Source organism: Palaemon carinicauda, chromosome 18 (genome assembly GCF_036898095.1).
Source record: "Palaemon carinicauda isolate YSFRI2023 chromosome 18, ASM3689809v2, whole genome shotgun sequence".
Taxonomy (NCBI): Eukaryota; Metazoa; Arthropoda; class Malacostraca; order Decapoda; family Palaemonidae; genus Palaemon; species Palaemon carinicauda.
In genome coordinates this window covers 52,177,517-52,205,247 of record NC_090742.1, presented here as the reverse complement: position 1 = coordinate 52,205,247, position 27,731 = coordinate 52,177,517, and the positions used below count along the sequence as shown (strand labels likewise).

General features: G+C 36.9%; 1 protein-coding gene across 1 annotated transcript in view; it reads right to left on the bottom strand.

The window, feature by feature from the left end:
• Positions 1–1,488: 1,488 nt before the first annotated feature.
• LOC137657293 (son of sevenless homolog 2-like) overlaps positions 1,489–27,731 on the bottom strand; it is a 454,104-nt gene continuing 427,861 nt past the window's right edge. Inside the window, 3 exon segments of the mRNA XM_068391627.1 lie at positions 1,489–4,066; positions 24,710–25,061; positions 25,167–25,381. Coding sequence (XP_068247728.1) covers positions 3,945–4,066; positions 24,710–25,061; positions 25,167–25,381 — 689 coding nt within the window. The 3' untranslated portion in view covers positions 1,489–3,944.

Sequence of the window (27,731 nt, the reverse complement as noted above, 5' to 3'; positions counted from 1 at the left end):
CCCAAAGACAGTGAAAGACCATGGTTCAGAGGCTATGGCACTATCCAAGACCAGAGAACAATGGTTTGATTTTGGAAATGAATGGAATTGGCCAAGTACTGATCCATGATGCAATTCTACTCTAACCTCAAATCCCTCCGTTACTCCAGCAGTGCTCCTCACTTTGCTATACACCTGATATATCTCTTGGATCAGTCGCACATCTTCTTCCTCAGACAACTCCTTACTTCTTCTCTTGGGACTCAGTCACAAGCCTTTTCAAGGTCTATGTTTTCCCTTGAATTTCTCAACCAGTTGCCTCAGACAAAATGATACCATCTGTGGTTCTACTTCCTTTCATAAATCAACCTTGGTTACAGATTAATAAGTCTAACTTCATATATGAGTGTTGAGTACCCAAATTTACAAAAATGATTTTAAAACATCTATATTTAATAAAAATTCATAATATTTCTTGTTTCATCAAGTGTGACTGAACTTATTTTTTTCTGTAGTCCTCTATGGGGTATACAGTATTATAGAAAAATTCCTTCAGTCTCCTTACTGTACGTTACCTAAGTGGATATACAGGTGGAAAAAAAACCTTTAGAGTATATCACCAACTATCTGGAATTCCTCAACCTTGGTAGTGCTGGGAACGCAATGAAAATTAAGGAGACTTAAGTGTACCATAAAATACTTACAAAATTAATTTCTATGAAAAGCATCTCAGTCCCTTATGTGACGATACATTTTCTTAACCATTCCAATTTTTATCCAGACATTACCATTCGCTGGAGTCAGGCAACATTAGGGAATGAAATCAGTAAAAACAGTTACCAGTAATAACTGATGCCCCCTCCAGACTCTTATTCAATTTTATAAGCAAAATAATCTTAATTCTATAAAAATACAAAGAAAAGTCAAAAGTTACAATATTCAGTTACTGTATATAATAACAAATACTGTACTGGAAAGCATTAACATTTATATAACATAAAATACAAAAGACAATTAATATTATTACACAAGAGCTTTCAATCTAACTTATATAATAGTATCATTCGCAACTCACTTTCCTCTCTTATCTAACTTAGCATTCTGTGCTGTAGTGTACTTGGTCTCTGATGATGCTTTTTCTACTTTTCACTAAAGGTGCATTTACAATTATATGTATGAATGTAGACATGAAAGCATTGTATTATATAAAAGTGAATACAGCAAAGCATATTCTAGTTATAAAATTGGGAGATTTAGTCAAGTCATATTGATAATTGTCTATTTTCAAGCCATTGTGTAATACTGTAAGAGATGCTCTGTATATGGTGTTATCTAATTTTGAATATATAACCCTAAATGTTGCTTTTATGAAATGACAGGCTCTTACTTAATGACACACCATCAAATGAATAAACATTCCTCCTTAGAGTAATGCATAATACTAAAGTACTATCATTATTGAAATTAAATACCTTGACATTTAAAGACTTTAAGGATAATAATACACACTTTTATATCTGACTAATTTGATGTTATTATAGGACTTATTGTTAACAAATATATAAATATGTACATAATCTTGCTACAAACTATTTCGCTGTCTTTTGTAACAAGATAAAATAGGAATCTTTACACAGCATGGAATTGTAAGCTTTATGGGGGCAACCCTGGCTTGGCTTGTGTTAATGTGGGACCTGGACCAGCAAATAATGGTTTTTCGGTAAATAACATTACTTTACTAATCACTATGAACCAACTACACATGTACCTGGAATGCATGTCTTACTTCAGGATCTTATTTTAAGACGGGAATACAGTGTAGTCCTTCTCCTTAGGACTTCTCTGAAAGCTGGTCTTTGCAGAATTCCTATTAAGATCATTTAAAAATAACAACAAAACTCAAAATTAATTGATAGTATATTTAATTTGATTTCCCTGGATTGCCCCAAAACAACAGTCATTGCACACAGGATGACTGTCATCATAAATGCCTGTAGTCTGCCCCCAAACACATCACAGATATAATCTCTTGCCTTCATTGTTGCCTCAGTTGATAAATTTCCTAAAATTTTACTGACATCTTCTACAGTACATGTAATTTGGAGAGAGACAATAGTTATGTCAGACTTTTTTCTTCTTAGGATTGTATTTAGAACTGTGTAATACTGAGTGTGCAAATGCTGAGGCAGATAGTCCACAGAAAAATATTAAACAGAGAAAAAATTAAACAAAATGATGATGAAGATGGGCGAGCACCAAACTCCCCAAACACTACAGCCAGCCTTACTAGCCTCCCACTGCCATTTTGCCCTGACTAGATGAAATATATAATTCCTTGAGGGAAACTGTTTTACTCACCTATCTCCCACCTGAATATTCTAACAAGTTTAAAATTTCTCTTATTTCATATTATCACAATTCAGGTATATGTAATAGAAAGTAAAAGTACTTCTGACTGATGACCCACTTTCATACAAGTCCCGAGATTTATCTCAAATGACTCTTTCATTTGGGTATGTTTTATGAAACTTTTATTGTAGGTCATGTGTCAAGTTACTTTGGCCCTGTATAGTTAGGCTCTCCAGACCATGTAGAGTAATAAGAAGCAAAGAACATCTTGAAAAGATATCCCAAGATGATGAGAAATTGAAATTGAACACTTAAGTTACATATACAAGGAATCAGCAAACATCTAATAATATAAACAAAAGCTGCACACCTTGTGACTGTTAGGCACTTGCCATAACTACAGCAGTTGGATACATCAACTTAAATGCACAAGTAATTCACATGCAATGGCTCGTTGGAATGCTCAATACACTAGGCACTTTAGCTTAGTTTTCTACTAAATAGCTTCAAAGTCTAGTAGTATTTATAATATAAAATGAAAAAAGTTGAAGGAGAATATTGTTAATAATTCTTATCTTTAGCTGGAAAAATATACAAATAGAGAACACTTTCTTGTGTAAAATTATTGTAATACAGTACTGCAAATAATCTCATGAATACGTAAAAATATATTATGATTCTATCCCATTTAATAGGTTTTGATTATATCAAGCTAATTTATCAAAGCCACTGATATTGATTATGATTTTAAATTAGAACTGCAGTAGACTCATAAGTGAGTGAAGTGTGAAGTAAAACTTATATGCAAAATTAATAACAATAATCATCATTCTGAATCTGAATCAACGAAGTTATACTGAAATGTTTTTGTGTGTACCATGCTTCCAGTAAACACTCAAGATGAATGTACAAAATGGTTTTACTAATTTCTCAAACAATGCATAAAGAGTATATCAAGAATTTTCTTTGCACTGCTAGATCAACATCAAAAGTGTGTGGACTTTGCTAAAATATAATGCTTGCATAGATAAGGTATGATGGTTTTCTTATAAAAATACTTAAGTGTTTATTGACATTTACATATGGGCAACCATGTCAAACTAACAATTATACAGATATGACCAAATTAGCCTCAAATGTTCCAGCCAAATTAAACAGACTGATGACCTCTCATACCATAAAAATTAAGACATTTAACTTTAGTTGCATTCTATATCATAGATACCTTGATTTAATATAAAAGAGTTTTAATAGACTAAAATCCATTCCTTTTCAGATGTTCAAAATTTCCATAAATACATTAATACATGGGATAGCATTAACTGCCAATGGTGATTTACTCAAGTTTGTGAATGGAGAATTGCTAAAATTCAATTTAATATTTTCATGAGTAACTGAATACTTTAAATATGAAGACAAATTTTCATTTCAGAACATTCCTCTCAATTATAGTTTAATTTTTAAAAATTTTAAATGTTAAGTGTGATTCAAACAGGAATTAAATCAAAATATTGAAATGTATTGCAGTCACAACAAAGCTGGAGTTAATAGAGCTAATAAGTGACCAGGATGTATTTCTACTACATGGCTGAGATAACCCACACATGGGGCATAGTCTATGACTGGTGGTGGTCGTAAGAGAAAGAAAACGTGTGACGATAAGCAAGCCTGGGCGGTGGAGTTGGTGGGTGGTCATTGGGTTCAGCTGGACTGTCATTCATACTACTTCCTGGCAATCCTATAAAAAATAAATAGAATAAAAGTTATTCAATGACAATCCTATAAAAATGAAAAATGATAAAAAGGTAATTAAATGTCTCGCCTGAAAACTGATAAATGAAATATAACGTTGATGGTAATTTTTATATACAAATCTATGTACATGTATTGAAAAGTAATGTTTCTTTGAAAATATCTGGTTCACAATTCAATAAACAATTGATAAAAGTGATTAGCCAGCATGTGGCAAAGTGAAGTACCTAAAAAGCTATTTTGAAGTAAATTAAATATTTTCCCAAACCTACATTTCAAGTTAAAAATCTTTCACCTCTAGTTTTATATAAAAAGAAAATGTGTAATTCATATCCTAAAACTGAATATTATATAATCTATCATCTGAACTAGAGATTTACATAAAAATAAAGCATTATTCATACGGTATTCTAAAAACTAAATGAACACTTGTTTATACACCATTATACATGACTGCTTAAAAGTTAGAAAGGCAGAAAAAAAAAAATTAAATTTATTTTTATGCTCACCTAATGTTCATATTGCTTCTTCGCCAGAAATTTGTTTTATCGTTTGACCTCAAAAGCATAAAAAAAAATCCTATTTTCTTTCCTTTCAAAAGATACATGGCCCCATTAATGTAATGAAACAATAAAGTAGTTACTGGTAAGTAGCATGCTAAGAACTGCCCATTCCTCAATTTTCTGTCGAAAGGACTCATCAAGTCGTAAATCTTCCCCTTCCAGATTGTGATAAGTTGTTACTGCATTCTACATACATACCTACTAGTTTGGTTAACATTTATACATCAGAAAAACATTAGGTTAAAATAGGCGTTGTGAGGAGTAAGATGTTTTATGGTTTCTATTAGCAATTATAGTTTAACTTGTTTACGAAACCTGAGAGTATACACTGCACCGAGTTAAAGTTTCTACATTGTAAACAGAAAGACTGCCATTCATTTCTTACAGCAGCTGAAGAAAGTTATTATTATTTTCACTATCATTATTATTATTGCTAGCTAAGCTACAACCTTGGTTGGAAAAGCAGGATACTATAAGCCCAAGGGCTAAAACAGGAAAAGGATAGCCCAATAAGGAAAAGAAATAAGGTAATAAACAAACTACAAGAGGAGTAATGAACAATTAAAATAAAATATCCTAAGAACAGTAACATTAAAACAGATCGTTCATATATAAATTATAAGACTTATGTTAGCCTTTTCAACATAAAAACATTTACTTCAAGTTTGAACTTTTGAAGTTCCACTGATTCAACTACCTGATCAGGAAGATCATTCCACAATTTGGTCACAGCTGGAATAAAACTTCTAGAATACTGTGTAGTAGTGAGCCTAATGATGGAGAAGGCATGACTATTTAGAATTAACTGCATGCCTAGTATAATGAACAGGATGAAACTGACCAGGATGATCTGAATGCAAAGGATGGTCAGAATTAAGAATAATCTTATGCAACATGCATAACAAACTTATTAAACGACGGTGCCAGAGATTAATATCTAGATCGGGAATAATAAATTTAGTAGACGTTAAGTTCCTGTCCAACAAATAAAGATGAAAATCAGCAGCTGAAGACCAGACAGGAGAACAATACTCAAAACAAGGTAGAATGAAAAAATTAAAATCCTTCTTCAGAATAGATGGATCGCCAAAAATCTTACTTTCTCAATAAAGAAGTTTTTTGTGCAACTGAAGAAGAAACAGACCTGTGTTTTTCAAAAGTAAATTTGCTGTCGAAAATCACACCTAAAATTTTAGAAGAGTCACACAGAGTTAAATTACCATTATAAATGCTTAATTCTGGATAACAGTGCATACTTTGAGTTTTTTTTATTTAACCTCATGCACCAAAATTTGCACCATGCACTAATCTTAGCTATATTTCCATTAAGGGATTCAACAACCCCTGATCTACATTCAGAAGATGGATTTAATGCTAAGAGAGAAGCATCATCTGCATATGCAACGAGCTTGTTTTCTAGGCTAAACCACATATGTATTTAGCATGAAAAGTAACGGGTTAAGACCACTGCCCTGAGGAACACCAAATATCATATTTCTATACTCACTATAGTGCCCATCCACAAAAACTCTTTGCAGGATTACAGAGAAAAAATATTGGTAGTTTGCCAAGTAAATAATGATGTGACAAGGTAATACTTGCCTACCAGTCAAGTTAGTAATGATTAATTTTGGAATTTCAGCTTACACTAACACAACTTTCACAGTTGGTTTAGTGGTCATAATTGCATAATGCTTACAGAGTCTAATTCCTCCCGTATTAATTTGATTTCTCGAATTACTTTATTCCTTCTACAGCTCAACCTTTGCACATTACTGCAAACCTAGTCACTCTATACGGCATCTGGATTGCGAGGCAGAAGAACTAGTTTGGTAGTTGCATGCTTATATTCCACCTCTCACTTAGTAAGCACCCTTAAACAATAGTGTTTACTTTGGTAGATGGTATTTCATATTATAGATGGTCTTAAATTCTATTGTTACTGGTTTTGTATCAGCTCAGCTGATCAGTTGCATCACATGTTATCTCGGGATAACAATGCACTTTTATTTGCTTGCAAGCTCAGCCATTAGCTCATCACAGGTTTTAGTGAGGTAATTTCTGACACTCATGATTTTATTACCCATATAAATCTGGTAATACAGGTACAGTATACCTCAGTTTACATCGTTTGGAGTTAAGTTGGTTTCAAATTTACCTTGGTTGTCAAAAATAATATATGGAAAAATAAAAATCCAATTTTGGGTAATTTATTTTGCCTTTCGTCTTTCCGCCACATTGTTGAAGTCATATACATGTTAATTTACAATAAACAAGAATCAAAGTATATAAATCATATCAAAATGCTTACATTTATAGTAAACATTCACATAATTAACATAAATCATAGCGAATAAACTATGACAAACGCTGTAACTGAGTTTTTATATTAGTTATCGGTCTTTGAGCCTAACAGTGGTGTTTTCTTTAGTACAACTATCTACTGTACTATTTGAAGCATTAACAGCACAAAATCATATTATTATACGATAAACAAGAATAAAAGTATATAAAATCACATGAAAATACATCTTGTTTGTTTTTTTAACTTCAAAAGCAACTTAATCAACTATTACAATTTTTAATTTATGCTTGTGACCACCTGATCTCAAGACTATTGATAATAACAAAGAATAATCTTTTTTAATTCATTTAGTATTAATTACTAATGCAAATTATATCAGCATCAATTTGTTTTAGAATGTCATAGTTTTCATACATTTCGGTTAAAGGTATTAATATTATCATATGAATACGTTCTCTCTCTCTCTCTCTCTCTCTCTCTCTCTCTCTCTCTCTCTCATATATATATATATATATATATATATATATATATATATATATATATATATATATATATATATATATATATATATATATATGTATATATGTATGTATGTATGTATGTACAGTATATATATATATAAATATATATATATATATATATATATATATATATATATATATATATATATATATATATATATATATTTATATATATATATATATATATATATATATATTTATATATATATATATATATATGTATATATATATATTTATATATATAAATAAATATATAAATATATAAAAATATATATATAAATAAATATATAAATATATAAAAATATATATATAAATAAATATATAAATATATATATATATATATATATATATATACATATATATATATATATATATATATATATATATATATATATATATATATATATATATATATATATAATGAATATATATATATATATATATATATATATATATATATATATATATATATATATATATATATATATATATATAATATAAATACACACACACACACACACACACACACACACATATATATATATATATATATATATATATATATATATATATATATAGTGTGTGTGTGTGTGTGTAAAGAGGTGCCCTACTATACACACATAGAACAGATTTAACCAAAATCATAGTTTGTTTTAGAAAGTGTCTGATAAATACTACACACAATATAAACTTTTACTTTGCTTAAATCTATGTTTGATTGTGGATTAAAACGTCATTCAATTTTGTCAGATGATCTGTAGCTTTAGCCGACAGCATAATGTATATGTACTGAAAGGGGTCTTAATATTCCTGGCTTTCGATGTTATCTGAACTTCGTTTAATATTTTATTTTAATTTCTACTATTAATTTAAGAAGTATTTTAACAACAGAAATTACCGATTGTTTTTATTTTGGTTTTGTTGTTAGCTGTTTTCAAGGTCACGGCGGTACAGGTATCACGATTATGCTCACATATATTCAACAGAGTAATCTTGCTATGATTTTGCTCTCTATCACGTAACCCTTGAAGAAAAGAAGAGTACAATTCACCGAACCAGTTTCTTATTAAATGTGTATCGAACAACAACATAAAATAAATCAGCGGTTGATGCTGATAATCCACAGCCATCTAACGCAATGTAAACAAATATATTGAATTTCTATTTTATACTACAGTATTGCAAAATAATGTCAATAACTTAATTTGTAGTCGAGAAAGCCCTCACGGAGAATAGGAACCTTCTCCAGAAGTGGGGCATCTCTTCAAAGAGGAAGACTTCCCCGGATGTGGGTCCCCAACCTAAAAGGAAGACGAAGAAGTCTAGACTTCCCCCTCGGCCTGCTCAACAACATACCACAGTTACTATGACCGCGGTGCCCCAAGTGGTGGCCTAAACACAGACCACCTTCCAAGTGGTGCCTCAACAGCTGGTTGCCCAGTCACCAGCATTCAACCCCAAGTTTGAGAGGCAGACCACTACCTCTTGGTTGAAAGGTATAGGATCCAGACAGGGCTCCTCTAGACATCCCTCAAGAGGTAAGGGAGGAGGCGGTCAAGGAGGTAAACCCTCCAATCAATCGAAGCAAGGAGACGCTTCCAGTAGGAGGGAAGCTCCAACAATTTCGGGATCGTTGGACCTTCGATCCTTGGGCCCACGGCCTAATCAAGATTGGACTAGGATGGAAACGGAACAAGTCTCCACCATCATTTCCTCAATTCTTCCAACACTAAAACTCCGCATTAGAAGAATATACCCTATAGCTCTTGAGCATACAGGTTATAAGGAAAGCAAAGTCCATCAAATTCCAGGGAAAGCTGTTTTGTGTTACCAAGAAGGACTCACAAAAACTCAGACCTTCTGGAATTGTTGCCACTCAACAAGTTCATAAAAAACAGCAAGTTCAGGATGTTAATCCTTCAACACATAAGGACCCGGTTACAAAAAGGGGCGTTCACAGTATCGATAGACCTGACAGATGCCTATAGGCACCTTCCAGTCAGACGTTCCCTCTCCTCCTACCTAGGATTCAAGTTACAGAAGATAAAGTATGTTCTAAGAGCCATACCCTTCGGTCTAAACATAGTCATAAGTATCTTCATGAAACTTGCAGACGCAGTCGTGTAACAACTACGCCTTGAAGGTGTTCAGGTAGCAGCGTACCTGGACGACTGGCTGGTGCGGAGAGCATCCGAAACGGCTTGTCTGCAAGCATCCAAAGAAGTGATCAAGTTCCTGGAACATCTGGGATGCAAAATCAACTCCAAGAAGTCTCGACTCTCTCCAACTCAAGGGTTTCAATGGTTGGAAAGCCATTGGAACCTGAGGTCACATCGTCTCTCCATTCCCTCAAGGAAGAGGAGGGAGATTGCAGGGTCAAGAGACTACTGTAATCCGACAGGATTTCAAGACGCCAACAGGAAAGAGTACTGGGCTCTCTCCAGCTCGCAGCAGTAACAGACCCAGTGCTAAGAGCACAGCTGAAAGATGCGTCAGGAGTCTGGAGAAGATACGCACAAACGCTCGAAGAGATCTAAAATGACCGATACCGGGCTTACTACATTCACTTCTAAACCCATGGTCAAAGGCCAAGAGCCTAATGAGGACCGTGCCCTTGCAACCACCTCTGCCGTCGATGACCATCCACATGGATGCTTCGACGGAAGAATGGGGAGTTCACTCCCATCAAAGGAAAGTCCAAAGAACTTGGTTATCTCTGTTCAAGGCCTTTCTCATCAACATTTTAGAAGCCATGGCAGTCCTCTTGACGTTGGGAAAACTCTCCCCTCGCAGATCAGTCCACATCAGGCTGATCTTGGACTGCGAAGTGATAGTGAGATGTCTGAACCGACAAGGCTCGAAATCGTCCCATATCATCCATGTGATATTAGCCATCCTTTGTCTAGAGAGATGGCACCTATCAGCAGTTCACTTACAAAGGTTCCGCAATGTGACAGTGGATGCTCTATTCAGGCTCAAGCCGATAGAGTCAGAATGGTCCCTAGACGCAGACTCATTCTCCTCCATCTTGGAACAAGTCCCGGAACTGCAGATCGACCTCTTCACGACGAGCGACATCAAGAAAACTACCTCGATATGTAGCGCCATACGAGGACCCTCTAGAGGAGATAACGGACGCCATGTCCCTAGTTTGGAATGAATGGATCCGGAATTTCCTGTTCTTTCCATCCAATCTTCTGCTGAAGGTCCTCAACACGCTGAGATCCTTCCAGGGAACGGCAGTTCTAGTGACCCCCAAGTGGCCCAAGAGCAACTGGTTCCCTCTAGTGATGGAACTAAGGCTGAGGCTGAGGCTGGTCCTTGTACCAAACCCAGCACTATCTCAACAGGTTCAGAAGTCGACTGTCTTCGCTTCATCACTGAGAACCCAAAACCTTCATTTCATGATTTTCTCGCCTTAGCGGTTAAGAAAAGATTTGGGATCTCAAAAGGCAGTATAGACCTCTTGGAAGAATACAAGTCTAAGTCAACTAGAAGACAATATGAATCGTCTTGGAAAAGTGGGTTGCTTTTGTTAAAGCAAAAGGACCGAAAGAAATTTCAATAGACTTCTGTCTGTCCTTCTTTATCCACCTTCATAAACAAGGTCTGGCAGCCAACACAATAACTGCGTGGGTGTCAGCACTGACTAGACTTTTTCTATACGCCTTTCAAGTGGACCTGACGAACTAAATCTTTAACAAGATCCCGAAGGCATGCGCTAGACTTAGGCCTGCAGGTCCTCCGAAGCCCATTTCATGGTCTTTGGACAAGGTCCTACATTATGCTTCTTCTGTGAACAAGAAGATTGTTCTCTCAAGGATTTAATCCAGAAGGTTATTTTCCTGTTCGCAATAGCCTCAGGGGCTAGAGTTAGTGAAATAGTAGCCATATCCAGCCTTTCTCACCAAGAACGAGCTACCCACTAAGAGATGGGGTCCCTGGAGAATCTGCCCTCTGAAGGAACATGTCTCTCTGTGTCCAGCAGTGTGTCTAAAGGTCTATCTTCATAGAACTTCAGACTTCAGGGGAGGACAGCTCTTCAAAGGAGAAACTTCAGGATCAAACTTATCCCTAAAACAACTGAGGGCGAAGCTCACCTACTTCATTCGCAGAGTGGATCCTGACAGTACACCCGCAGGTCATAATCCGAGAAAAATTGCTTCATCGCTGAACTTTTTTCTGTATATAGACTTTGAGCGTCTTCGCTCCTATACTGGATGGAAATCATCCAGAGTGTTCTACAAACACTACACAAAGCAAGTCCACGAACTGAAGCATTATGTGGTGGCGGCAGGTAGTGTATTAAAACCTGTCGTCTAGTGCTGCGATAAACAGCTAATTGGTTGGGACTATCAATTAAGGTGAAAAGGTGTTGACACTTCCAGTGCGATACCTTTTAAGTGAGTGTCACCATGGTGACACTAAGACTGTTCAAAATCTCAGGTGTGGAATTATACAGATAACACTTGTGCCGTATGTACATTGTACACAGGGTTGATAGCATACAACATTTACAGAAATTATATTAGGAAAATTTGTCAAAACTTTTCAAATTCAAGAGTGGCACTCATCATTTCTTCCCTTTCAGGGAGAAAAATATTTTCTGTATATGTTGTACGTATAATTCCCCTAACTCGTTACACTCGTTATTCCATTTGGTCATTTATACGAAATAAATGTCTATTAGAGTGTAATTGCGTCTTATTCCACCCTGCAATTAGCACATTAAATATGCCAGAGTTCTCTTACTTATTTAAGTAAACCACATACTGTATTATTGTATGCATACAAACAATGGATATAGTTGACACTTAGTTGTTCCGACAACATATACAAACCGCGAGACCCCTTTTCTACCGCCTAGTATGACTCTTCCCTGCAGGGGGCAGGAAGCACTAACATTGTCCATAATAGTAGTGGTAATGACGGATAACGGTAACGTCATTTGTCTCAATGGTCCGGATGACCCAAGAAAAATTATCCCAAGGTTAAGGCACCTATAAAAATCAACAGATACAGTACTTTCTAGTAATTCTCTGGTAAACTCCCATTTGGACGACATGGCTTGAGCCCAAAAACGGATTTTGAGCGAAGCGATAAATCTATTTTTGGGTGAGATAGCCATGTCGTCCTGATGGACCCGCCCTCCTTTTCTATAGAAAAGGCCTTAGCAGGATCCCTCCCGAAATTACTATATCTGTAGCACCATGCTCAATGCTACAAGGAATGAGCGCCATCTTGGATACAGTGCCATCTAGATACTCAATAGTAGTACGGGAGGAAGGGTAACCTTGATAACGGCTCCCCTTCTATTTTTGCCATTCTTCCCCCTCGAAACGAAAACGCTATTCGCAGTGAAGATTGCTATGTGTCGTATCAAGATATACGTCCCCTGATATTATGCAATATCCTTAAGAGAAATTTCAAGGATATTGGCACCAATTGTTAGAATTCTGGAGACCTAAAGGTTAATTCTCTGGGAATATCACTGTAGCCAAATATCCCTTAGAAAGCTACCAATAGGAACCTTCCATCAGGACGACATGGCTATCTCACCCAAAAATAAATTTTTCGCTTCGCTCAAAATCCGTTTATTGCACATGTAAGCGTAGGGCATGCCAAGAGATTATTAAATAAATCTACTACCTATGCAAAGACATTGAAAACAGGAGAAAAAGTTCCTCGGGAATTATCTAACCCGCCTACTACTGTAGGTAGTTCTCGAAAAAGAAATTCGCCATCTACTGATAAAGGCCCGCATAATAAGACAAGAATATCTTCTCCTAAAGATTTACCATTGCGTATCAGCAAAAAGACATTGCCCACCACTATCCAACCTTTATCCTCCATTACAAAGGATAGTACTAAGCTCTCCAAGGCCCTGTCCTTGCCTGATTTAATGGAGATTCTACTTGAAACCAAGTTATCAGGTGCACCTGTAATGGGGAAGGTACAAAAACATGGTAGCTCATAACCTATTAATCGGAAAAGAGAAAGACCTCCATCTCTCTCAGCCCCTTCCATAAGAAATATTACAGTTATGACATCAAATAAATAAGATGTTTAGTCTGTTGATGTTTCTGATCAACCAGAAGACAATTTAAATAAATCAGAAATTCAAGTTGAGGTCCACCATCCCCCTCAACAATTAGATCAAAAGGACAAAAAAAAAAAAAAATAAACACAAAACCCCATTTATCAAGACCCACTCTAATAAAACCATTGGGAAATGATGTTAGATCAAAAACTGCTAATGGGAAGACTTCATCCAAAAGTTCTTCCAAAAAATAAAGCATAGTTTTTTCCTCCATTTTGCAATGAAACTGTCAGGGTTTAAGGGCCAAATATGAAGAACTTAAGCTCTTATTTTACGAGCATTCCCCCATAATTATATGTCTAGAGGAGAGCAAGCTTCATGCTAATACCCTTGTCCTCGCAAATATATTAGCTATAGGACATCATATGATCACCGAGTAAGGAGCCATGACGGATATCTCATATACGTTCGTCGAGATGTTCCTCAAATATCTTTGTCTATCCGTACACCTCTGCAGGCAGTGGTTGTACAGATTATAGGAAGAAAATATACAATTTGCTCTTTGTACTTGCCTCAAAATGATAACATACCATATGATAATTTAGTAGAGGTGATTAAACAACTCCCTCAACCTTTTCTTTTACTTGGAGATTTGAATAGTAGATATCCTTTGTGGGGTGATGTTTTAGCAAACACCAAGGGTAATATTATATCCTCAATTATGGAAAACGAGGATGTTGGACTCCTTAATACAGGAGAGCCCATACACTTCCATGTTCAGACAGGTACCCTGTCATGTATTGACCTTTCAATTGCAAGCTCTAACTGCCTTCTTGATTTTTATTGGAGGACATTAGATGATTGGCATACTAGTGATCATGCACCAATCATTATAAACAACAATGGTCCACCTTTACAGAGATCACCATGATGGAATCTTGACAAGGCAGACTGGGTTAAATTTCGTGAGCCAAGTGAAAGAGGGGAGTGCAGAGCAGTTTGAAAGTATTGATGATGCCATAGACCTACTAAATGAAACTCTCTATACAGCAGGAGTCAATTCAATTCCCAAAACCACAGGATTATTCAAACGACGACTAGTCCCGTGGTGGTGTTTACAATTAACTGTCTTGCACAGAGCCACCAGAAAATCTCTTGACTAGATTGCGTAGACGCCGTACTGAGGAAAATTTGATAACATACAAAAAGTGTAGAGCACAGTTCCGTCGCGCCACGAAAGAAGCCAGATTCCAATATTGGGTATCTTTTCTTTCCTAAGTCAACAGTAGAACACCACCATCTTATGTATGGAGGAAAATAAAAAAGATTGCTGGTAAATTTACCCATAACCCACCACCAGTGTTGAAGGTGAACGGTCAGTACAGTGAGCCCTCGTTTATCGCGGTAGATAGGTTCCAGACCCGACCGCGATAGGTGAAAATCCGCGAGGTAGTGACACCATATTTACGTATTTATTTAACATGTATATTCAGACTTTTAAAACCTTCCCTTGTACGTAGTACTGTTAACAAACTACCCTTCAATGTACAGAACACTTAATGCATGTACTACAGTACCCTAAACTAAAATAGGCACAAATATTAAAGGCAATTTTATATCATGCGTTTCCTGAACACGCCAAAAAGCACGATAAAAAATGGCAATCAATGTTTTGTTTACGTTTACAGTATCTCTGATCATAATGAAGAAACAAACGCATTTACACATCTGTGTATAGGTTAGTTTTTGCATCGATAATATTGATTATACAGTATGTTGATTTTGTTATTACCAATGTTTTACTTAATTTTTCTTAGGACTTCCAAATGAAATGTTTTTCTTTATGGAAAGTACGCTCCATCTTCGATCGTAATAAACAAACGAAGGCATTTAACGCGCATGATGAAAGTGATAAATAATGATATTACAGTAAAAGCTTTTAGAAAATATGTTATTACAAATATTATTTACCATATCTATATAAAATCATACAGTGCATACGTAGCAAAGCAGGAAAACAATTTACGAGAGAGAGAGAGAGAGAGAGAGAGAGAGAGAGAGAGAGAGAGAGAGAGAGAGAGAGAGAGAGAGAGAGAGAGAGAGTTGTTTTACGTACGTAAATGTAAATTTTAAACAAAATGGCGATGAATTTGCTGCACAGTAGAAATGATGATGATGAAGCTGATGATGTCATCTACTGTGCAGCCAATGATAGTTTTTACGTCTCTTCAGACGGAGGTGTCTTTTCCTGGGACACCTCTTCAACTTCTTCCTGGGACACTTCTTCAATTTCTTCCGAAGGCATAGTAGCAGGAGGAAGTGGCTCTTTTTTGCAAGGCTGGAAGAACATTGTGATCGGAAGTTGCTGCCGCTGCTTCTTTTTTCGCTCAAAGAGCATCCTGAAAGGAGTCATGATGTCATCGATTTTGTTGCAAAATTGCATAGACCGAACCATATCCTCGTCCCACTCTTGCGACATTTCTTTCACCTCCTTCACATGGTTGCAGAACTTGGCAAGCCGTTCTAATGTTAAGCCCGTTTCTTCGACATTTTCTTGGGTCTCTTCCTGTGTTTCACTGTCTTCTTCACTGGCCGATTTCGTCAGGTCTTCTAGGTCTGCGTCAGTTAGCGGCTGGGAATGACAGTCCAACAACTCGTCGACGTCTTCAGTCGTCATGTCGCCAAACCCGTCACCTCCAATTATCGCAGCCAACTGCACAGATTTGCGTATTGCAGAGTGTTGAATCTCAGACGGTGTAAATCCCTCGTCATCGTAAACAATCTGGGGCCACAACTTCTTCCAGCTCGCATTGACAGTAGCAGGTTTCATTTCTTGCAGTGCCTTCTGGATGTTCTGTAGGCACGTGGCTATTGTGTACTTCCGCCAGTACGCCTTCAAATTGAAAGTTTCATCTTCATCTTCTTGGGCAGCATCCACACACGCAACGAGGTCCGCCAAGGTATTCTTCGTGTAGAGGGCCTTGAATGCCCTGATAACCCCCTGGTCCATCGGTTGAATTAATGATGTGGTGTTGGGTGGCAGGAACTCAACCTGAATGCCCTCATGCGAGATCAGTTGCGTGTCCACCAGCGTTATCCATAAGGAGAAGGATCTTAAATGGCAAGCCCTTCTCTACGAGATATTTGCTGACTTGCGGGATAAAACACTGGTGGAACCAGTTGGAGGTCAGCATCTTCGTAATCCATGCTTTTTGATTATGCATCCAGTACACGGGAAGGAGATTCTTATTTTTATTTTTCAAAGCACAAGGATTTTTCGACTTGCGTAAATAAGCCCCGGCTTTAGCAAAAATCCAGCAGCATTGCCACACATCACGATGGTTACGCAATCTTTGAACGCTTTAAAGCCAGAGGATTTGGCTTCTTCTTTAAACAGGAAAGTTCGCGACGGTATTCTCTTCCAAAACAAGCCGGTCTCATCCATATTAAACACTTGTTCCGGCTTGTATCCACCTTCAGCGATAATGTTCTTGAACGTCTCGTTCGCGTAAGTTTCAGCAGCGGTAGTGTCAGCGGAAGCAGCCTCGCCATTCAGGGAAACGCTTTTCAGGCCGAAGCGTTTCTGAAACTTCGCAAACCATCCTTTGCTGGCGGAAAAACGTTGTTTCTGAGGCTGGGAATCAGTGGATGTCCCTGGTTGAGGTTCATCTACATCATCTTCTTCTTCAGCATGGTCGCCATCGTCGTCTTGAGGTTCCTTTGCCGCAAAATTCTCATACAAGCCCAAAGCCTTGATTCGGATGGTGTTCGTATCCAAGGCTATGTTCTTCTTCCGGCAGTCGGCAATCCACACTGCTAAAGCACCTTCCATACGTACGATCTTTTTATTACGCGTGGTAACGACTCGCTTCGCTGATCTGCTAAAGGTGATGGTAGCCGTCTTTCTAATGTTCGCCTCGTCCTTCTTGATGTAGCGAACGGTGGATTCGTTCACTCCAAAATGGCGGGCTGCGGCCGCGTAACTTCTGCCTTCTTTTAACATATCGAGAAGCGTCACCTTCTCAGCAATCGTCATCATCTTTCGGTGGCGTTTAGGCTCACTACCAGCCTTAGCAGAACGCTTGGGAGCCATTGTACAGTAGGGGTTAAACAGAAAGTTCAACAAAAAGTTCAACTTAAAACAGTCACGCACAGCACAGATTAAAGTTCACAATAACGTAGCAGCATCTACACAGCGAGAGAGCGGCGAACGAAGTGGCCGCGAAAAGATGCTGCAGGTTGGAGAAGCGGTCAAAACACCAATCACAGGCTAGATTTCAAAACTTGGGTTCTGATTCGTCATCTATCAGCACTTGAACCAATCACAATCCGTCTTACATCCTACGTAGTAGTTACCAATTCAAATACAAGGTACTACGTATACAGCTTTACGTACGCTATTTTACGCTTGTTTTGTTGTAGGATATGTACGCTTATTCGAGATGTGATTTTTGCAACAAAGAATATTATTGGATGCAGTACTACGTACATATACATACAAAAGATTCATGGAAAAGATGCACATCCATTACATTTGTAGTAGTAGCCATCAGCAGCCTTACACCATTCAAATACGGTATGACTGCATCTGATTTGCGTTTCATGTTCGATTTAATTTTACTATGTACTGTATACTGAATTATCGTATGATCACATTCTCTTTTCGTGTTTTATTTCTTTCTGTACTGAATTATATGTCATATGTAATGCAATGAACCATCAGTAAGAGCTGATATTACTAATTACAGTATTAATGGAATTAACGAAATACGTATTTGGGGTCTTCATATATCGCGGTATTTTCGAAATTTCCGGAAAATCCGCAATATGTGTATATACATGCGTTATGAAAAAAATCCGCGAAGTGGTGAATCCGCGATGGTCGAACCGCGAAGTAGCGAGGGCTCACTGTATGTGATTGAAGCAAATGATGTTTGCAATGCCCTTGCTGATCATTTTTCAAATGTATCATGAAAGTGTGTAGCACCTCCTGGTCATCAGTATAGGAGCATTGAAGAAAAGAAAATTTTAAATTTTGCAACAGGAAGGGAAGAGTCGTATAACTCTCCTTTTACTGAAAGAGAATTTTATTCCGCACTTGCTAATTGTAACGATACAGCCCCTGGATGGACACAATGGAATTCCATATGCAATGATTAAACATGTACATTTTAATATAAAGTTATTTATTTTAAGCATTATTAATAGAATATGGCATGATCATAGTTGTCCCAGTGTTTGGGAACTAACCATTATTTTAGCCGTTTTAAAACCGGTAAATACAAGTTTTTAGCAGCAAACTATCGACCTATTGTATTGACATCTTGTTTATATAAAATCATGGAGAAGATGGTCATTGCAAGACTGATGTGGTACCTTGAAAAGAAGGGTATTTTTTCACCTATTCAGTGTGGATTCAGAAAAATGCACTCAACGACTTAGGTGTTGATACGACTTGAGTCCTCTGTTTGTGAAGCCCTTGCTTCCAAACAGCACCATGCGAGTCTTTTTTTTTTTTTTTTTTTACCTTGAAAAGGCATATGATACTACATGGAGATATGGTATACTTAAAACCATTCATGAATTGGGATTAACAGAGCTACCACTGTTTATTCAGTCATTTCTTTCACGTAGAGTTTTTCAAGCGGAGTGGGGGAAGCTCTGTCAGAGAGTAAATGTCAGGAAGAGGGAGTTCCTCAGGGTAGTGTGCTGAGTGTAACCCTGTTTGCACTAGCAATTAATGGGATATCCTCAGTCATTCCTCAGGATGTTCTCTCAACACTATTTGTGGATGATCTCTCCATATCATTTGCTGGAGCAAGAATGGCAATGGTTGAGAGAAAACTACAAACTCTCAGTGGGCTGATATGAATGGATTTTCGATTCTAGGCTTACATGGGTTCCTCACTTAAAGGTGTTGAAAGCTAAATGTCTTGAGGCTCTGAATGTTTTAAAAGTATTGTCCCATACATTATGGGGGGCAGACCGTAAAACTATTTTAAAACTATACAAGGCCTTAATTTTTTCCAAAATTAGCTATGGGTGTGAAATATACTCCTCAGCTACCCCAAGCCGATTAAAGATGTTAGGTTCAATACATCATGCTGGTATTAGATTGTCCACAGGAGCATTTAGAACCTCACCTAAGTCTCCTTGTTGATGCTGGAGAGTTACCTAAACCATTACCGAATGTCTTCCATTATTCGGTATTAGTTTAGGTTACAAAGACTCGCTAACTCTTTAGCCTTTCAGACTGCAAGCCTTATAAAGCACTCGACATACTATGAGTTGCACCCAAAATCTCCTCAACCTTATGGCTTTCGGGTAAAACAATTACTAAATATTCTTGATATAATTAGAGGTAAGATGTTTCCATTTAAGATATCATCAACCCCTCCGTGGAAATTACCAGAGATATCTTTTTGTATATATTTTATTGGTATTAAAAAGACATGACTGAATTAGAAGCTAGGTCTCTTTTTATGGAACATGTTGAAGAACATAGGGTATAAACTTTTATATATACCAATGGCTCCAAATCTGATGCTGGCGTTGGATTTGTAGTACAGTAGACCCCCGCCATACGACATTAATCTGTTCCGGAGTTGGAAAATGTCGTATGGCGGGCAATAGAATAGCTAATGCGTGCAAAACCCCCGGTAAAAACATCAAAATTTTATATACTTATTGAAAATTAGTAACAAAATAGTATAGTAAGCACTGTACTACAGTATACTTATATATAATATACATATAGTGTACAGTACATAATTAAATAACATTACAGGTATAAATAAAAATTATATACTGTACTGTAAAGGAAAAATTTAATTTCATTTACCTTTGGAGTGACGTGACTTGAGCTGGTAGTGGGTGGAGGCAGAGGGGGGAGGAGACGGTAAATATAAAAACGTATCAATGCTAATTATGTTATGTACACTTAATAATAAATTTATTCTTACTATTAAACACTTAGAATAATTTTTTTTTTTATTATTTTTGTCTTTTGAAATTTTCTTTATTTCTTTTTTTTAGAACTTAAAAAATTACTTTTTTAGCTTTTTTAATAGAATCACTTATATCTCTTTGCTTTCTGACACTTCTCTTTTAGAGAAATATCTATCCAAAGAAGCCTGTTATTGACGATTCCTCAACATATTTCTAAAATGACTCGTACACTTGTCATTAACACTCTCCATAAGACGACCTGTGTGAAGTTTTTCTGGGTGCTTTTTTTCAATGAATCTCGTAAGGTCTTCATACCAAACGATAGTTTCCCTTATTTCTGCCGATGTCGTTTCTTCAGTCTCCCCCCCCATCCTCGCCACCACTAGAGCTGTGCTCTTCTTGAATGATTGTCAACTGCATTGCCTCCAACTCCTTCAAGTCTTCAGTCGTAAGCTCTTCCCTGTGCTCCTCAATAAGGTTATGGACGTGAGCCTCATCGACAACAAGCCCCATGGACCTCCCGATTGAAATTATTTCCTCAACATTACCCTCAAGGGCAGGATCATCAACGGCCTCGTCTTCGGTTGAGGGTTCGAAACCTTCGAAGTCGCTTTCTGCCACAACAGCTGGCCACAGTGTTTTCTTCCATGAGGAGTTCAAGGTGCGCCGTGAAACCTCATTCCAAGCCTTGTCAATCATCTCCAGGCATTGAACGATGTCAAAATGCCCCTTCCAAAATTCAAGGAGGGTGAGTTGAGTGCTTTCGGTCACTTCGAAGCATCTTTTGAACAGATGCTTCGTGTAAAGCTTCTTCAAGTTGGCAATCACTTGCTGGTCCATAGGCTGGAGGAGAGGGGTGGTGCTCGGTGGCAGATAGAGAACCTTGATGAAGGAGAAGTCAGGATGAATGATATCCTTGAGGCAAGGAGGGTGAGCAGGGGCATTGTCCAGTACCATGAGACATTTGACAGGAAGATTGATCTCTTCTAAAAAATTTCTTGACAACAGGACCAAAGCAGGCGTTTATCCACTCAATAAATATGGTCCTCGTGACCGAGGCAATGGCATTAGACCTCCAAAATACCGAGAGCCTATCCTTCGTGATATTTTGTGCCTTGAAGGCACGAGGATTCTCTGAGTGGTATACCAGTAGGGGCATAATTTTTATGTCCCCACTGGCATTTGCACAAAATGCAAGGGTAAGTCTGTCCTTCATCGGTTTATGCCCAGGAAGTTTCTTTTCTTCAGCTGTGATATATATGTACGGCGGGGCACTTTCTTCCAGAAAAGGCCAGTTTCATCACAGTTAAACACCTGAGGAATGGAGCCTTCTCTGGAAATTACTTTCTCAAACTTCTTGAGGAATTCTTCTGCTGCTTTCTTGTCAGAACTGGCTGCCTCTCCATGCTTGACGATTGAGTGAATACCAGTCCTCTTCCTAAAATGATCAAACCACCCATAAGAAGCCTTGAACTCTTGGGGGGCTTGCTGCAACGTTTTTTCGTCTCCGCCGTCTCTCTGGGCTTCCACGAGAACGGCGAAGATGGTGCTCTCCTTGTGCAAAATTACCGATTGCGTGTGTATCACCAGCGATTTCCTTCTCTTTAATCCATAGTAGAAGGAGTCTCTCCATCTCGTCGTTGATTGAGGTCCTTCCACTGGCAAGGACAGTCATGCCTTTAGAAGACTTACCTCCTTCCTTGTTTTTGATGATTGTACCAATCGTTGACTGGTTACCGCCATATGTACTAGTGAAGGTAACGAAGCGCATGCCTTCTTCATATTTCTTTATTATCTCCAGCTTCGTTTCCATAGTAATCATCTTCTTACTTCTCCCTTTACCATCACTAGCAATCTTGGGACCCATGGCTAACGAATTAAAGTTGGAATTAAGCACTAAAATGCACAAAAAATACGATATCGCAAGCACTCACACAAGATCAAGTCTTTACGAAACGCACACGAGATTCTGAACTGAGCGCGCGTATAACAAAGAGAGAAAGAGGCAGCATCTCTCTCAGGCATTGTGGGAGGGATTTCGGCCAATAACGTATCAGCATCTTAGTGACGCCGACCAATAGCAGACCAGCTTCTTAGTGGCGTATGCAGTGACGTATGAGCATGGTGGTAGGCGAGTGACTCGCACTGTTGTACGCGTAAAAACCGCCAAGTTTGAATTTTGGAATTCGATGCCGTAAGGTGAGGTAAAATGTCGTAACGAGGGGACGAAAAAAAATCGTATTCCACACCGTAACGTGAAAAAAACATAAGCTGGGGACGCCGTACCCCGGGGGTCTACTGTATATAGAAGTTCTTTTAACTGTAGAGGTGCACTTCTGCCAATATCTCCCATATTTACTGCTCTATTATATGGCATACTAACCGCTATTGAGAAAATAGCGTTAAAGAGGAGGGCAATTTTACCATTTATAGTGATTCAAGAAGTGTCCTTCAAGCTTTAGAAGGTTTTGACTCTAGTAACCCTTAGTTTCAAAGATTTTATATTGGCTTTTACTTATTGCCCTAAAAGGTATGACAGTTCGATTTTGCTGGGTTCCGGAACACGTACTTGTGTCTGGAAATGAAGAGGCAGATTTACTGGCAAAGTGTGCTGCAGCAGAGTTACTACCAAGAAGTTATCCCATTCTCTGTAATGATCTTTTACCAGCAATTAATATGGCAACAGCATTGGGATAGGTAAACCGAAAATAAGATGAGAGAAATTGCGATTGTTGTATCCCCTTGGAGGTATAATGGGATGCCCCGAAAATGGGAGACTACTCTTTGTCATCTCTGCATTAGTCACACTCGGATGACACACAAGTTTCAGCTGGCTGGCCAACACCAACCATATAGCGACGACTGTTTGATACCCTTGACAGTGAGGCATTTGTTGGACTGAATGCCCCACTTATAGCACAGAAAGAAATAGATATCTGCTTGATTCTCAGGGTGAGGATGGCAGGTTCATCCTTGCCAAGACCCTTGGACGTGATATGTCGTACAATGCTAGAGGCATTTTTAAATTTATATCATAAGCAGTTCTTAATGCTATTTAGCTTTTATAACATATTTAATTTTCTGGTTTTAATTGAATATTCTTTTTATCTTTATTTATAAAAAAACGTTATCAGCGTCAATGACCTTCGATGTGAGGATGCCAGAGAAATTTCGATGTCAGGATGCCAGAGAACTTCAAATCATTCATTCAGTTTGAATATAGGATGTTGTTATTAATTCAGTGTTAGGACTTAACCTATGTATGTACTCAGTAAAATTAGCAAGAAAAGTGTAATTTAAGTACATTGATAATTTGGAAGATTCCTGTATTGTCAATGATTAGTAGCTCTACTTAATTTGTCATGAAATGTTTTAAAAAGGAAGTGTTAAACTAGCGTTTGTCAGTTTTTGTGTGAAGATCACTCTGATTAACGAAAGTGTCTGTTAATGTAACAGTCAAAGTAATTTCATTTACCAACAGTTGTTAAGTGATTAATAATCTGTCACGGGCCCAATTTACTGACTTTGCATTAAACTTGTTTTAGTTACAATGTTTCATAAGTGATTTGTTTCACTAGTGTAATTATGAATATCTAAAATACCATCTTTTATTTTTTTGCATAACTTTCACATTTTCTTGGCTTTTGAAAATAACCTTAAGCATTGGAAATATACTCTGCTTACATTAAAAATAAGTTTTAATTTTTCCTCAATATAACGTAACAAACCAAAAATGTGTGTATTACAGCTTGTCAGTACTGCAACGCAGAAAAATATTTCTCTGTGCGGGTCCCGCTTGACCCCCCTACAAATGAAGTCTGACAAGAGCTTTTTTATGGGTGGGATCACAACAGGGCTAAAACGCAATAAAACTTATCACAATTTAGATGTGGTGTGCATCAAACCGATATGACAGAAAAACTGAAATAACAAAGAAGACCTACCGCTACGCTTCTTGGTATTAATTGCCACTGTCTCATTACTTTACTAGAGGCACATCTCTTGAAAGGAAAGAAAGTGCAAACTTTTTTTTTTCAATTTTAGGGGTAAATGTCGATAAACAAAGTTTCTATTATTATTATGCTATTACTTTAGAAATAACAGCATATCAAAAGCTTTATTTCTCCATAAGGCACAGCAGAAGAACAATGTTCTAATAGGACCTTTAAATACTATGTAAGAATTTCATGCAGTAACCCTTGAGGTTGAAGACATTAATCATGTATCACACAAAATATCAAGGTGAACATACCTGCATGAGGTCCATTAGTATGTCTTCGAGCCATTGGAGTGGGTGATGAGAGGTCCATGGAGTTGTTGCGACGATGTGGAGGGGGATCCAACTGATATTGCTGGGGTAATGATGGCGGTAATAATGGAGGGGGATTTGTCCTGTGATGATGTGTTAAATGAAGATTATGGAGATGCTGGTGAAGGTTGACAGAATGGAGGGAATGTCCTGGTGGAGCATGATGATGATGTGTAGGGCCATGTTGTAAACCCCCTGAAGAATGCATTCGTGGTAAAGTTGAAGTACGTGGTGGTATTGGTGGTGGGGACTGATCTCGGGGAGGAAGCTCAGGTGCATCAGGTGCCTGTTTTACCTGAAATTATAAATTCAACAATATCAGTGCGGAACATACTCTATGCAATGTATGTAACAATCTATTCACTGCATTAGGATGACTAACAGAAAATGTAATACATACCTTTGGTGAGGTCTCCCCTATTGATGGTTCTCTTTTCCGTCTTGGTGGCAAGGGAGGAGGAGGAGGTTGCGGAGAATTGACTGCTATAGGAGCTGGCACTATAGCTGCTGCAGCTGGGGGCATGTGAGGATTACTTGATACAGATGGAGGCATAGACGGAATTACAGGAGGAAACCCAGAAGCAAAAGGGTATCCACTTGTGCTTCCCAAGGAACCTGAAAAATTAAATATAAAATATTAACTACCATCTATTTTAGTGTGTTAAATACAGTAAATGAAGGTACATAACATACTGTACATACAATCTAATAGTCTGTCTTTATTTTTGCTCTAAGCTTGACTTGATGAGTATTTTTCTCTGCAAGACATGAATATACAAATAAAAAATGCAATACATATATTGGACCATACTGACTTGTAGGCTAGCTATTTGAGTTAGTTAATACACTTTAAAACTTTATATTTATTTATTAGTTAATAAATGAACAGATAATTTTTTTTTTTTTTTTTGGGGGGGGGACTTCCACTGAATAGAATTCAGTCAGCAAAAAATTAGTAAATTCTAAAGAATAGAGATTTGGTTTAAATTTCATTATAATTCTATCACAGAGGGTGTACAGTATTTACTATTCTGATTACCAGCAATGCATTATTAATATTGATAATCTCAAGAGGACTCAAGATTCCTGTTTAAAAGAAAGTATTATAGACAAAATTTCATTCCATAGTAGGGAGAAAACCAATGTATAATTTATACACACAGTGGAGGAAAGATAAAAAATTCCTATTAAAATTTATTTCTTCAATATTTACACAGTATTCATATGTTAATATGCTTAAAGTGTGAGTTGGTGATGATAAAAATTGAAAATGAGGTTTCCAGGATATGACTCCCCCCCCATTTGTATATATTGCATAGCCATAACAAATTGATTCTAAGGCCAATAGTGTTGGGCGGTGGGAGGATGTATATTGACCAAGTACTGGAATGAAAAATCCTATTATAGAAATTTCCATCATCTTGATGAATAATCCCTAATATTCACAAAAAGAATGCCACATTTAGCAAAATGGAAGGATAATGGTAAGCCAGTTAAAATCTACCACAATGCTAACCCAGAACTGAACATAAATGAAAATTCCTTGAATGCTTCTTTCCGGTAATCCTATCTTTTACTGGTTTTAGTTGTTACAGCTGATACTACACAGTATTCTAGAAGTTTTATTCCAACTGTGACCAAAATGTGGAATGATCTTCCTAATCAGATAGTTGAATTGGTAGAACTTAAAAAGTTCAAATTTACAGCAAATATTTTTATGTTGAACAGGCAGACAATTTTTTTTTATAGTTTATATATGAAATATCTGTTTTAATGATGTTACTGTTTTTTAAATATTTCATTTTAATTGTTTATTAATTTCCTTATTTCCTTTCCTTGCTGGGCTATTTTCCCTGTTGGAGCCCCTGGCCTTATAGCATTCTGCTTTTCCAACTAGGGTTGTAGTTTAGCAATTAATAATAATAATAATAATTAACACTAGAACGGGTAATTGGTAGAGCGCACACCTTCACTTGTATCATGTTGTATATCACATTTTAGCACTAGTTTAATGCAAATTGGATAAAAATTGGCCACAATCTGTATAGCAAAAATAAATTTTTGATCTTCCTGTTATCTTGATCTTGATCATGTTGTATATCCTAAGATATGCATTTGAAACATGCATGTTTGGAAGGTTTCATGCAAAACGTATAAAAATTGATCACAATAAAGAAAAGGAAATTTTTTTACCTTTTCCTGACCTTGATCATTTTGTATACCACAAGATAGGCAATTGCATTATGCAAAATTTGGCACTAGTTTCATGAAAATAGGATAAAAATTAATCATGATATAGCAAAAAGTGGTTTTTTACCTATTTGTTACCTAGCCTTTACACCTAATTGCAACCAAAACCTAATCAAATTGACCTTGGATGATGGCTAATCATGCCACCAAATTTCATGAGATTTGATCAATGAGTTTTTGAGTAATGCAAATCACAAACAAACATAAATAAATATACGGTAAAGGTAGATATTATTTATAAAGGACAAGGAATTTAGGCTTACAAATAAAATAGTTTCTAGAAGAGATAAAATTATTTATTTTTACCTTGCCTCTAAAATATATAACATTTACAAAGTAAGTATTAATGTTCCAATTGCACATGGGCATATTTTCTATGTCTTCATTAACTGAAGGTTACACAGCAGGCAATGATACATGGCTAAGTAGGATTTTGGTCATGTAATAGTTTTTTGGCCATGAATTCTGTTTAAGAGAAAGTGTTTATAGATGTTAGTCATTTGTAATTACAGTACTGTTATTTGAAAACAACCAGACTACTTTAGATGTAATTAACCAATCTACTGTATTGTAACCTGTTTACTTTAACTATAAACTATAAATATGTTTCCAGTCTACACAGACCCCAAAGGAATAGGAAAAAAGTATAGCAGCATTATCTTGATTTTTACTTTACCTTTCCTCAAGAGTCAGGTTAACCTCAAGCTACTGATAC